General features: G+C 40.4%; 1 protein-coding gene across 1 annotated transcript in view; it reads left to right on the top strand.

The window, feature by feature from the left end:
- MANBA (mannosidase beta) overlaps positions 1 to 12,954 on the top strand; it is a 125,394-nt gene that overhangs the window by 78,455 nt on the left and 33,985 nt on the right. The window contains exon 13 of the mRNA XM_055434296.2: positions 7,528 to 7,692. Within this exon, the coding sequence (XP_055290271.2) occupies positions 7,528 to 7,692 (165 nt within the window). The remainder of the gene's footprint in view (positions 1 to 7,527; positions 7,693 to 12,954) is intronic.

The following is a 12,954-nucleotide window of genomic DNA, read 5'->3' on the forward strand; positions in this document are numbered from 1 at the left end:
GCATTCTGAGCTGCCAGGGGGCTGGGGAACACAGTCACGATGCTGTATAAAGCAGTGAGGTCCAAGTGGCAGCTGTTCTCAGCAGTCCCACCATTGTCCCCCGACCCCCACCCCAAGGTAATGTAAGCTTCCATGTTTGAAATAGCTCAGTTGGAATTCCATCACCTCCACTAGCTTTGTTTGTAGTGATGCTTCCTAAGGCCCATTTGACTTCTCACTCCAAGATGTCTGTCTCTAGGTGAGTCATTACACCATTGTGGTTATCTGGGTCATTAAGATCTTTTTTATATAGTTCTTCTGTATATTCTTGCCACCTCTTAATATCTTCTGCTTCTGTTAGGTCCATACCATTTCTGTCCTTTTTTCGCCCATCTTTGCATGAAAAAATTTGATGCCGTGAAAGTACTGCACTCAATAAGTCAGCAAATTTGAAAAACTCAGTAGTGGCCACAGGACTGGAAAAGGTCAGTTTTCATTACAATCTTAAACAAGGGCAATGCCAGAGAATGTTCAGACTACCACCCAATTGCACTCATCTCACACGCTAGCAAAGTAATGCTCAAAATTCTCCAAGCCAGGCTTCCACAGTATGTGAACTGTGAACTTCCCATTGTTCAAGTTGGATTTAGAAAAGGCAGAGAAACCAGAGATCAAATTGCCAACATCCACTGGATCATCGAAAAAGCAAAGACTTCCAGAAAAACATCTACTTCTGCTTTATTGACTACACCAAAGCCTTTGTGTGGGTCACAACAGACTGTGAAAAATTCTTAAAGAGATGGGAATACCAGACCACCTTACCTGCCTCCTGAAAAACCTGTATGCAGGTCAAGAAGAAACAGAACTGGATATGAAACAACAGATTGGTTCCAAATTGGGAAAGGAGTACATCAAGATTGTATCTTGTCACCCTGCTTATTTAACTTATATGCAAAGTACATCATGAGAAATTCTGGGCTTAGAGGAAGCACAAGCTGGAACCAAGATTGCAGGGAGAAATATCAATAACCTCAGATATGCAGATGACACCACCCTTATTGCAGAAAATGAAGAAGAACTAAAGAGCCTCTTGATGAAAGTGAAAGAGGAGAGTGAAAAAGTTGGCTTAAAACTCAACATTCAGAAAACTAAGATCATGGCATCAGGTCTCATCACTTCATGGCAAGTAGATGGGGAAACAATGGAAACAGTGAGAGACTTTATTTTTTTGTGCTCCAAAATCACTGCAGATGGTGACTGCAGCCATGAAACTAGAAGATGCTTGCTCCTTGGAAGAAAAGCTGTGACCAACCTTGACAGCCTATTACAAAGCAGAGACATTACTCTGTCAACAAAGGTCTGTCTAGTCAAAGCTATGGTTTTTCCAGTAGTTATGTATGCATGTTAGAGTTAGACTATAAAGGAAGCTGAGTGCCAAATAATTGAGGCTTTTGAACTGTGGTGTTGGATAAGACTCTTGAGAGTCCCTTGGACTGCAAGGAGATCAGATCATATCAGTTCAGTCCCTCTGTCGTTTCCAGCTCTTTGCAACCCCATGGACTGCAGCATGCCAGGCTTCCCTGTCTGTTACCAACTCCTGGAGCTTACTGAAACTCATGTCTATCGAGTTGATGATGCCATCCAACCATCTCATCCTCTGTCCTCAAATCAGTCAATCCTAAAGGAAATCAGACCTAAATATTCATTGGAAGGACTGATGCTGAAGCTCCAATACTTTGGCCACCTAATGCGAGGAACTGACTCATTGGAAAAGATCCTGATGCTGGGAAAGATCGAAGGCAGAAGGAGAATGGGATGACAGGATGAGATGGTTGGATGGCATCACTGACTCAATGGGCATGAGTCTGAGCAAGCTCCAGGAGTTGGTGATAGACAGGGAGGCCTGGTGTGCTGCAGTCAATGGGTTTGCAAAGAGTTGGCCATGACTGAGCGACTGAAATGAATTCACATGAAGCCCATCTTTAATGAGCCCATCTTTGCATGAAATGTTCCCTTGGTATCTCTAATTTTCTTGAAGAGATCTCTAGTCTTTTCCAGTCTATTTTTCCCTCTGTTTGTTTGCATTGATCACTGAGGAAGGCTATCTTATCTCTCCTCACTGTTCTTTGGAACTCTACATTCAGATGGAGGTATCTTTCCTTTTCTCCTTTGCCTTTCACTTCTCTTCTTTTCTCAGCTATTTGTGAGGCCTCCTCAGACAACCATTTTACCTTTTTGCATTTCTTTTTCTTGGGGATGGTTTTGATCATGGCCTCCTGTACAGTGTTACGAACTTCCATCCATAGTTCTTCAGGCACTCTATCAGATCTAATCCTGGGTTTTGCTGTATAACTGATCAGCATTTGTATATACGCTAGCTATATTGCCCTGAACAGATCATTCATTCTTTTTGAATTTCAATGTTCTCATCTGTAAATTGGGGTTAATTGTAGTAGATGCTTCGAGAAGTGTTTGTTTTTTTTGTGTGCACATTCAGATATGCATGTGTGCCATGTGATTGTGTATAAACACTAAATTAATACACTGAAACACAGCACAGTTCTTGATACATAGTGATGAGCTCTTAAAATGTAAGCTGTTGTTACTGTTCATACAGTCAATGCTAGGCATATGGTTTAAATGAAAGTTGGAGCTAGACTACACTAACTAGCTTTGGATCTTGGGCAAGTAACGTAATCTTTCTGTGCCTGGTTTTCTCATTCTGTAAAACAGGGTGACAATAGTATTTACTCATAGGGTTGTATGATGATTAAATGAGTTAATATTTTGAAAGCCATTAGAGCCTTATCTGACACTTTTGCCCTAGGTGTAGACCCTGAATATACAATAGAATCAGTTGATTTTTTCTTTCTTTGGTTTGTTTCATTTTCAAAAAACTAACTCCTGGACTATACTCCCCCAAACTTGGATTCACTTGTTCTAAGGTGTCATGTGAGCTTTTCTTTCCATATTTTAACTCTCCTAGGGTTCTGATGCGGAGAAGGCAATGGCAAGCCACTCCAGTACTATTGCCTAGAAAATCCCATGGATGGAGGAGCCTGGTTGGCTGTAGTCCGTGGGATCGCTAAGGGTCGGACACGACTGAGTGACTTCACTTTCACACATTGGAGAAGGAAATGGCAACCCACTCCAGTGTTCTTGCCTGGAGAATCCCAGGGACGGGGGAGCCTGGTGGGCTTCCATCTATGGGGTCGCACAGAGTCGGACACGACTGAAGTGACTTAGCAGCAGCAGCAGCAGGGTTCTGATGTGCAGCTAGGATTGAGAATCGCTACTCTGGATATTCACTGAATAAGGAACTACTTATCCACCATGTGCTCAGAATGTTAGAACATCAGTCAGATAGATCTATCAGTCCTTCAGGCAGTATTCCCCACCTCTGTCCCAGTGGAGCCGCGAGATGAAGGCAGCCTCTGGGAAAGACAGAGGCACCATGCTAAGCTGAGTCTGGATTCCTGACCCACAGAAACTGAGACAACAAAGGCTTGTTTTCTAGCTGTAGCATCGTTACAGCTGAAATTTACAAGAATTTCAAAGCATAGCCACCAGAAGGTAGATAGCTTCCCACATAACAGATCAGATTTATGATTATGGAATACATTCAGATTATTAGCAGTCAGAGGGCTGAAAAGCCTGGAGAAATTTCCGACTTTGAAAAGAAGGAAGTATAGAAAGAAGGAAAAGCTACTGCTGGTAACTTGTGCATATCAAATGTGTACAGGATGACTGTAAAGAGTCTCAGATAAGTAATAGGAGTAATTAGTGTTCTCTAAACATTATAGGGGACTGGAATGCAAAAGTAGGAAGTCAAGAAACACCTGGAGTAACTGGCAAATTTGGCCTTGGAGCATGGAATGAAGCAGGGCAAAGGCTAATAGAGTTTTGTCAAGAGAATGCACTGGTCATAGCGAACACCCTCTTCCAACAACACAAGAGAAGACTCTACACATGGACATCACCAGATGGTCAACACCGAAATCAGATTGATTATATTCTTTGCAACCAAAGATGGAGAAGCTGTATACAGTTAGCGAAAACAAGACCAGGAGCTGACTGTGGCTCAGATCATGAACTCCTTATTGCGAAGTTCAGACTTAAATTGAAGAAAGTAGGGAAAACCACTAGACCATTCAGATATGACCTCAATCAAATTCCTTATGATTATACAGTGGAAGTGAGAAATAGATTTTAGGGACTAGATCTGATTGATAGAGTGCCTGATGAACTCTGGATGGAGGTTCGTGACATTGTACAGGAGACAGGGACCAAGACCATCCCCATGGAAAAGAAATGCAAAAGAGTGAAATGGCTGTCTGAGGAGGCCTTACAAATAGCTGTGAAAAGAAGAGAGGCGAAAAGCAAAGGAGAAAAGGAAAGATATAAGCATCTGAATGCAGAGTTCCAAAGAATAGCAAGGAGAGATAAGAAAGCCTTCCTCAGTGATCAATGCAAAGAAATAGAGGAAAACAACAGAATAGGAAAAACAAGAGAGCTCTTCAAGAAAATTAGAGATTCCAAGGGAACATTTCATGCAAAGATGGGCTCGATAAAGGACAGAAATGGTATGGACCTAACAGAAGCAGAAGATATTAAAAAGAGGTGGCAGGAATACACAGAAGAACTGTACAAAAAAGATCTTCACGACCAAGATAGTCACGATAACGTGATCACTGACCTAGAGCCAGACATCTTGGAATGTGAAGTCAAGTGGGCCTTAGAAAGCATCACTACTAGCAAAGCTAGTGGAGGTGATGGAATTCCAGTTGAGCTATTTCAAGTCTTGAAAGATGATGCTGTGAAAGTGCTGCACTCAATATGCCAGCAGATTTGGAAAACTCAGCAGTGGCCACAGGACTGGAAGAGGTCAGTCTTCATTCCAATCCCAAAGAAAGGCAATGCCAAAGAATGCTCAAACTACCGCACAATTGCACTCATCTCACACGCTAGTAAAGTCATGCTCAAAATTCTCCAAGCCAGGCTTCAGCAGTATATAAACTGTGAACTCCCAGATGTTCAAGCAGGTTTTAGAAAAGGCAGAGGGACCAGAGATCAAATTGCCAACATCCGCTGGATCATGGAGAAAGCAAGAGAGTTTCAGAAAAACATCTATTTCTGCTTTATTGACTATGCCAAAGCCTTTGACTGTGTGGATCACAATAAACTGTGGAACATTCTGAAAGAGATGGGAATCCCAGACCACCTGACCTGCCTCTTGAGAAACCTGTATGCAGGTCAGGAAGCAACTGTTAGAACTGGACATGGAACAACAGACTGGTTCCAATTAGGAAAAGGTGTACGTCAAGGTTGTATATTGTCACCTTGCTTATTTAACTTATATGCAGAGTACATCATGAGGAACGCTGGGCTGGAAGAAGCACAAGCTGGAATCAAGATTGCCGGGAGAAATATCAATAACCTCAGATATGCAGATGACACTACCCTTATGGCAGAAAGTGAAGAGGAACTCAAAAGCCTCTTGATGAAAGTGAAAGAGGAGAGTGAACAGGTTGGCTTGAAGCTCAACATTCAGAAAACAAAGATCATGGCATCTGGTCCCATCACTTCATGGGAAATAGATGGAAAAACAGTGGAAACAGTGTCAGACTTTATTTTTTTGGGCTCCAAAATCACTACAGATGCTGATTGCAGCCATGAAATTAAAAGACGCTTGCTCCTTGGAAGGAAAGTTATGACCAACCTTGATAGTATATTAAAAAGCAGAGACATTACTTTGCCAACCAAGGTCCATCTAGTCAAGGCAATGGTTTTTCCCGTGGTCATGTATGGATGTGAGAGTTGGACTGTGAAGAAGGCTGACCGCCGAAGAATCGATGCTTTTGAACTGTGGTGTTGGAGAAGACTCTTGAGAGTCCCTTATACTGCAAGGAGATCCAACCAGTCCATTCTGGAGGAGATCAATCCTGGATGTTCATTGGAGGGACTGATGCTAAAGCTGAAACTGCAATACTTTGGCCACCTCATGCGACGAGTTGACTCACTGGAAAAGACTCTGATGCTGGGAAAGGTTGGGGGCGGGAGGAGAAGGGGACGACGGAGAATGAGATGGCTGGATGGCATCACGGACTCTGTGGACATGAGTTTGAGTGAACTCCGGGAGTTGGTGATGGACAGGGAGGCCTGGCGTGCTGTGATTCATGGGGTCGCGGAGAGTCGGACACGACTGAGCGACTGAACTGAACTGAACTGAACTGAAACTGTGCTATGGTTTTCCCCGTGGTCATGTATGGATGTGAGAGTTGGACTGTGAAGAAAGCTGATTGCCGAAGAATTGATGCTTTTGAACTGTGGTGCTGGAGAAGACTCTTGAGAGTCCCTTGGACTGCAAGGAGATCCAACCAGTCCATTCTAAAGGAGATCAATCCTGGGTGTTCATTGCAAGGACTGATGCTAAAGCTGAAACTCCAATACTTTGGCTACCTCATGCGACGAGTTGACTCACTGGAAAAGAGTCTGATGCTAGGAAGGATTTGGGGTGGGAGGAGACGGGGACAACAGAGAATGAGATGGCTGGATGGTATCACCGACTTGATGGACATGAGTTTGAGTGAACTCCAGGAGTTGGTGATGGACAGAGAGGCCTGGCGTGCTGTGATTCATGGGTTTGCAGAAAGTTGGACATGACTGAGCGACTGAACTGAACTGAAACTGTCTGGTGGTAGCATTTTCCAAAAATTAATTCAATTTGAAAAAACACCCTCCTTAAGTATGGCCAGTGTACATTGCATGTATTTTGGTATAAATAAATTCCTAAAGAATAACTTTTTCCTTTTTAAGCGGATTGGTCTGTGCATTGCATGATCACTGGGAATTACAAGTCATATTTTAGGAACAGGGATTATTAAGTTTTCTCATTTTCAGGGTTTTTCAGGGTAGAGCAGAATATGTTTTTCCAGTCTCTGTGTAGCTTGGATTAAAATTAAACTGATATTTTCAGATGTAGCCAGCAGGTGTCTTGCATCTTTGTCACGTGCTAACAGTTCATTAAATCACAGGCCTAGAAGCCAGAACTATTGCTTTTTTTTCCGTAAAAGGTACACAACTGATGTGTGGTATTTGTTTTTGTTTTTTTACTTGATCTGATGATAGCTTCTCAAAGGAAAAGAAAGATTCTATAAGTTTTAAAAAAAAGTTTTATTATTAGGGGAAAAGAGTATCATTGTTTGGTTTGTATCTTCAACTATATAAAGAATGCTATTTTCAGTTTATTATTCAGTTTTGACAGTTTCTATGCTTTGATGAGATGACATTTTAAAATGTACATAATGAATATTCTAAAAAAACCAAACATGTTTTGATGAGAGAAGCCATTTGATAGAAATACCAAATAGAATAAGGCTAGTCTTGAACTAATAACAAATATGATGCCTAAAATGTGAGGTTGGTCTCAGCACAAACCTCGAGCTCTTTTCCAGTGTGTATTATTTTCCAAGTTTGCCAGGAATTTGGAAAAGGGTAGTTTCACTCCTGTAACTTACCAGTTTGAATCTCTTATTCTTTACTCGAAAGGTTTCCTCTGTAGAGGACTGGTCTTACAAAAGCAGCTTTGCACTTCATCGGCAACATTTGATTGACGGTAACAATCGAATGCTTCAGCAGATTGAACTTCACTTCAAGCTCCCAAACAGTGCAGATCAACTACGCAGGTTCAAAGACACTCTTTATCTTACTCAGGTAAGCCATTATCATTCTGGGCTTCAACAGCTACCTGCGGTTAACGTAAGAGATCCTGTAGAGTTTGTAAGCCTTTTGTGGTGAAAAATATTCAGGGTTTCATCTTGCTGATTTAAAAAAAAATTATCTTCTTCAAAATAGAGATATGATGACAGGTAAAACCTGAGATAATAAAATTTTTGGCATTTGTCTTTCTTACAAGAACAGCTCACAGAATTCTATAACAAATTGTATATTCAAATATTCCCTAGTTCAAGATTACTATTAAGGTTCTGTAATTAAGTCTAAAGTAGCATTCGCCGAGGATAAAATGGGACAGTGGAACACAGGAGAGTCCAAAAACAGACTCATGTACGATACAGTCATCTGATTAATGGTGCAATATGCCATTGCAATCTGTGGGAAAAGATAGTCTTATCAATAAACAGTACTGTATCAAGTGGGTATCTTTATGGGAAATTAATGAACTGTGACCCCCATACACAAAAATTAATTAATGATCACTCAACTGGGAAAGGTAGTACAATAAAGCTTCTAGGAGAGATGGTAGGAGATTATCTGCATGACCTTGGGATAGACAAACAGATTCTTAAACAGAACATAAAAAACACTATGAAGGAAAATAATGATAAATTGGACTTCGTTAAAATTATACACTTATGTGTATCAAAGCCACCATGAAGAGAGAGAAAATGCAAGCCACAGATTGGGGACCAATGTTTTTTCAGTATGTGTATCTGATAAAGGATTTGTATTTAGAATAAAGCACTTCTGTTAAAGCAATAAGAAAAAGATAACCTGTTAAAAATGGACACAGTTCTTGATCAGTCAGTTCATCATAGACGATAACCAGATGGTCAGGAAGTATATGCAAATGTGCTCAATTTCATTCTTAATTAAGGAGCTGCAAATTAGAGCCATGCCAGGATATTCCTACATACTGTGTACACAATGTAATTTTAGCACAATGGCTAAAATTAGAAAGATTGATGATACCAACTGTTGGTGAGGAGGTGGGACAGCTGGAACTTTTAGACATTGTTGGTAGGACTGGAAATCTGTCTAAACAGTTTCGGAAATTTTAAGGCAGTTTGTACCCAAGCTAAACATTTGCTTCCTCCTTGAATCAGCATTTCAACTCTTAGTTGTGTACCCAAGAAAAACAAGTGCATATGTCTGCCAACAGACATCTAAAATAATGTTCATTACATGTTTATTCATAATACCCCCAAACTGGAAACAACCAAAATGTTCTTTAACAGAAGAACTTACAAGTTGTGGAATATTTATACAGTGGAATGAAAGTTAAAGTCGCTTAGTCATGTCCGTCCCATTGTGACCCCATGGACTACACAGTCAATTCTTCAGGTCAGAATACTGGAGTGGGCAGCCTTTCCCTTCTCCAGGGTATCTTCCTGACCCAGGAATCGAATGGGGGGCTCCTGCACTGCAGGCGGATTCTTTACTAACTGAGGTATCAGGGAAGCCAAAGAGGGCTCCACAGCAATAAAAAAAAAAAGAATGAACTACTGGTATCGGCTTCAACTCAGATAAATCTCACGGACGTTATGTTGAGCAAAAGAAACTTTGAAATTTCACTGTGGACAAAATGAATCAAGGTGATATACAGCAAATTAGCGGTAACCACTCTTGTGGAGGAAGTTGGGGCCCTATGATTAGGAAGGGGCACCAGGAAGCTTTCTGGAATGCTAAAGTTCTGTGTCTTCCTCTGGGCTCTGGTTACACAGGTGTACACATATGTTAAAGTCACCAAGTCACACACTGAAGATCTGTTCATATTATATTATGCACCTTACTAGATTTTTTTTAATAGCTCTGTTGAGATATAATTGACATACCATAAAGTTCACTTGTTTTAAGTGTACAATTAAGTGATTTTTAGTATATTTGTTGAGTCATGTGACCATCACCATAATCCAGTTTTAGAACATTTCTGACACTCCAGAAAGATCCATCTAACCCATTTGTGATCACTCTCCCTTCTCACTTCCAGTCTTTGGCAAACATTAATTTGCTTTCTGTCTTTGTAGATTTTATTTTCTCAACATTTCTGATAGCTGGAATCGTATAATACCTCTCTTTGGGATGTGGCTTCTTTCACCGAGCATGTTTGTGAAGTTCTTCCATGTTTTAGCATATATCTGTACTTCATTTCTCTTTCTTGCTGAATAACAGCCTGTTGTATGGAGATCATATTTTACTTATCCGTTCATTAGTTGATATACATTTGGGTTATTTTTAACTCTTATGAATAATACTAATATGAATATTTGCATGCACATCTTTGTACCTATATTTTCATTTATCTCGAATAGAAATATATGAGTAAACTTGCTGAGTTATGTGATAAATTTCTGTGTAACTGTTTTTTGGAGTATGGTTGCTTTACACTGTTAGTCTCTGCTGTACAGTGAAGTGAATCAGCTGTGTGTATGCATATATCCCCTCCCTCTGGACCTCCCTTCCCCCTTCATCCTGCCCCTCTAGGTCATCACAAAGCACCGAGCTGAGCTCCCTGTGCTATACAGCAGGTTCCCACTAGCTAGCTATTTTACACGTGGTAGTGTATGTATGTCACACCTAATCTCCTGGTTCATCCTGCCATCCCCTTCTTCCCACCCACCTCCACATGTCTGCTCTCTACATCCACATTATGTTTAACTCCTAAAGAAAAGAACAACCTGGACTTTAGACAATATTTTCATCTTAATATTTACATTTGCCTATTTTATTTCATGAACCTGTGAATGCACCGTGTAAGACTATTTGAAAGCAACTGCTTATTTATCTGATAATTCTGCTAAACTTGTTTCAAGTTCTAAGAGAGAAGGGAAGAACCCAATCTCGGTCATGAGTTGATCTGAAGTAATGTATTAAACATTTTAATTTTTGCATGTCAGCATCTAAGAATGTTCCGATTTTTATTCAAGCTTATTCTCTCAGTTTTCTCCTGTATAAAAACACAAAACCCTGGATGGAAGTTGAAACAAAACTTTCAGCCAAAGCAGTATTCTTTTTTGGAACAAACTGATGAAAAGAATTTTAACTTTTCAACTATTATCAGGTCAAGAAGTTTTGCTCATGTGATATGTAATTTGTAAACTTACTTCATAGAACACAAGTTTAAGGATTCTGTTGATATTTGTCCCTTTTTTGGTGATAAATTTAATTTTTTTTAAATTGGAGGATAATTACAATGTTGTGTGAGTTTCTGCTCTTCGACAACATGAATCAGGTATAAGTATACGTATATATCCTCTCCTTTTGTAAAAATTTTTAATTAGAGGGTAATTGCTCTGCAGTGTTGTGTTGGTTTCTGCCGTACATCAATGTGATCAGCCGTTAAGTATACACCTGTTCCCTGCCTTACGACCCTCACCCTCATCGCTGTCCTCCAGACTGTCACAGAACACTGGCTGAGCTCCCTGTGTTATACAGCAGCTTCCCATTAGCTATCTGTTTTACACAAGGTAATGTATGTTTCAATGCTGTTCTATCAGTTCATCCCACACTTCTTCTTGCACTGTTTCCACAAGTCTGTTCTGTCTTCATCTCTATTCCTGTCCTCCAAGTATGTTCATCAGTAACATTTTTTCTAGATTCCATACATATGTGTTAATATATGATATTTGTTTTTCTCTTTCTGACTTACCCAGAAAAGCATAATTTAAAAAGACACACGTACCCCAGTGTTCATTGTCGCATTATATACAATAGCTAGGATGTGGAAGCAACCTAGGTGTCTATTGATAGATGAATGGATAAAGAAGTTATGGTACAGATATTTGTCTCTTTTAAAGTGTTGTAGTTCATCCTTATTAATTTTTCATAGCCAATGTTCCATAAAAGTATCTCAGCTTTGATATATGAAATAGGATGGTCCCTATTCCTGTGCATGTGTGTTACGTTTGAACCTTCTCAGCTGTTGTTTTCATGCTGGCTTTCCCCCTCCCAGCTGTTCATTTTATTATGGTTACTTTATTCTGTGTCCTCAAAACACATTCAAAGAACTAACAGAAATAATTGTTATTTCCAAACTCATGAACATTGGAGGTACACAGTTAGGAGCTGGGGTGTGTGTGTGTTTTCAGTTATTCAGTTGTGTCTGACTCTTTGTGACCCCATGGATAGCCTGCCAGGCTCCTTTGTTCATGGAATTTTCCAGGCAAGAACACTTGAGTGTGTAGGCATTCCCTTCTTCAGAGGATCTTCCTGACCCAGGGATCAAGCCCACGTCTCCTGTGTCTCCTGAATTGGCAGCTGGATTCTTTACCACTGAGCCACCTGGGAAACCCAGGGACTGGTGTACAGTGGGATTATGTATTGGTGGTGACTTTTGTCTGATCCTTTAAGTATGAGCTTCCTATCAGGCATTGGCTGGGAACTGGACTTGTTGGTTCTACCTTGGGACTTTATGACACTTGATGGATCTGAGATGAGAGAAATCAGAATTATGGTTTTTTTTTTCTGTTTGTCCTTAGTGTTGGGATTTCTTGACTGAGTATAGACAGGAAATGTTAGGAAATGTTAACAATTTTTTCTGTCCTTATTATTTTCATGTTAGAACAGTCATCTTTAGTGTACAAACAAGAAGTAAATCTTTCTTCGGTCCATTTTCTCTGTTCCCACTCCCACCTCTTGATCTTATTCTCATAATCCATTATACTGTTCTGAAGAACCAGGGTACTTGCCTGCATGCCAATTTTTAAGACATTCTATTAAGGAATTTATTTTGTGTGCAACTTTCAGAAAACTCTTGGCTGAGAAAGCTGTGCAATAAGTTTCTTTACATTTAGATCCTTCCCTGGCTTCTCTTTATCTTGCAACCACAAAGGTATCCCTTAGGCTCTTACCTCTTTAATTCTTCTAATGTTCCAAAATAATCTTGCCCTACTTTTCATTCTCCTACTTTAACCTGTTGTATTCCAAATAACCTGCATACCTAGGCACACTCTCTTAAGCTGTGTCACACAGACCTCGCTGCTTAGTTTGGGGACTGTCTACACTAACAAATCTGTTAGGTGACTTACTCGACCACCATGGTTTCTTGCTAGCCAGCTAGAGAGGAAGCTGGGCTGTGGACTGTCTTCACTAACCCCTTAGCTTATAGCCCCCTCTAGTGCTTTCATTTATTCTTCATGTATTTATTGAGCATGTAATGAGGGCTAGGGAGAAGGCAATGGCACCCCTTTCCAGTACTCTTGCCTGGAAAATCCCATGGACGGAGGAGCCTGGTAGGCT

This window comes from Moschus berezovskii, chromosome 5 (assembly GCF_049115385.1).
Source record: "Moschus berezovskii isolate FMDL1 chromosome 5, NW_MosBer_1.0, whole genome shotgun sequence".
Taxonomy (NCBI): Eukaryota; Metazoa; Chordata; class Mammalia; order Artiodactyla; family Moschidae; genus Moschus; species Moschus berezovskii.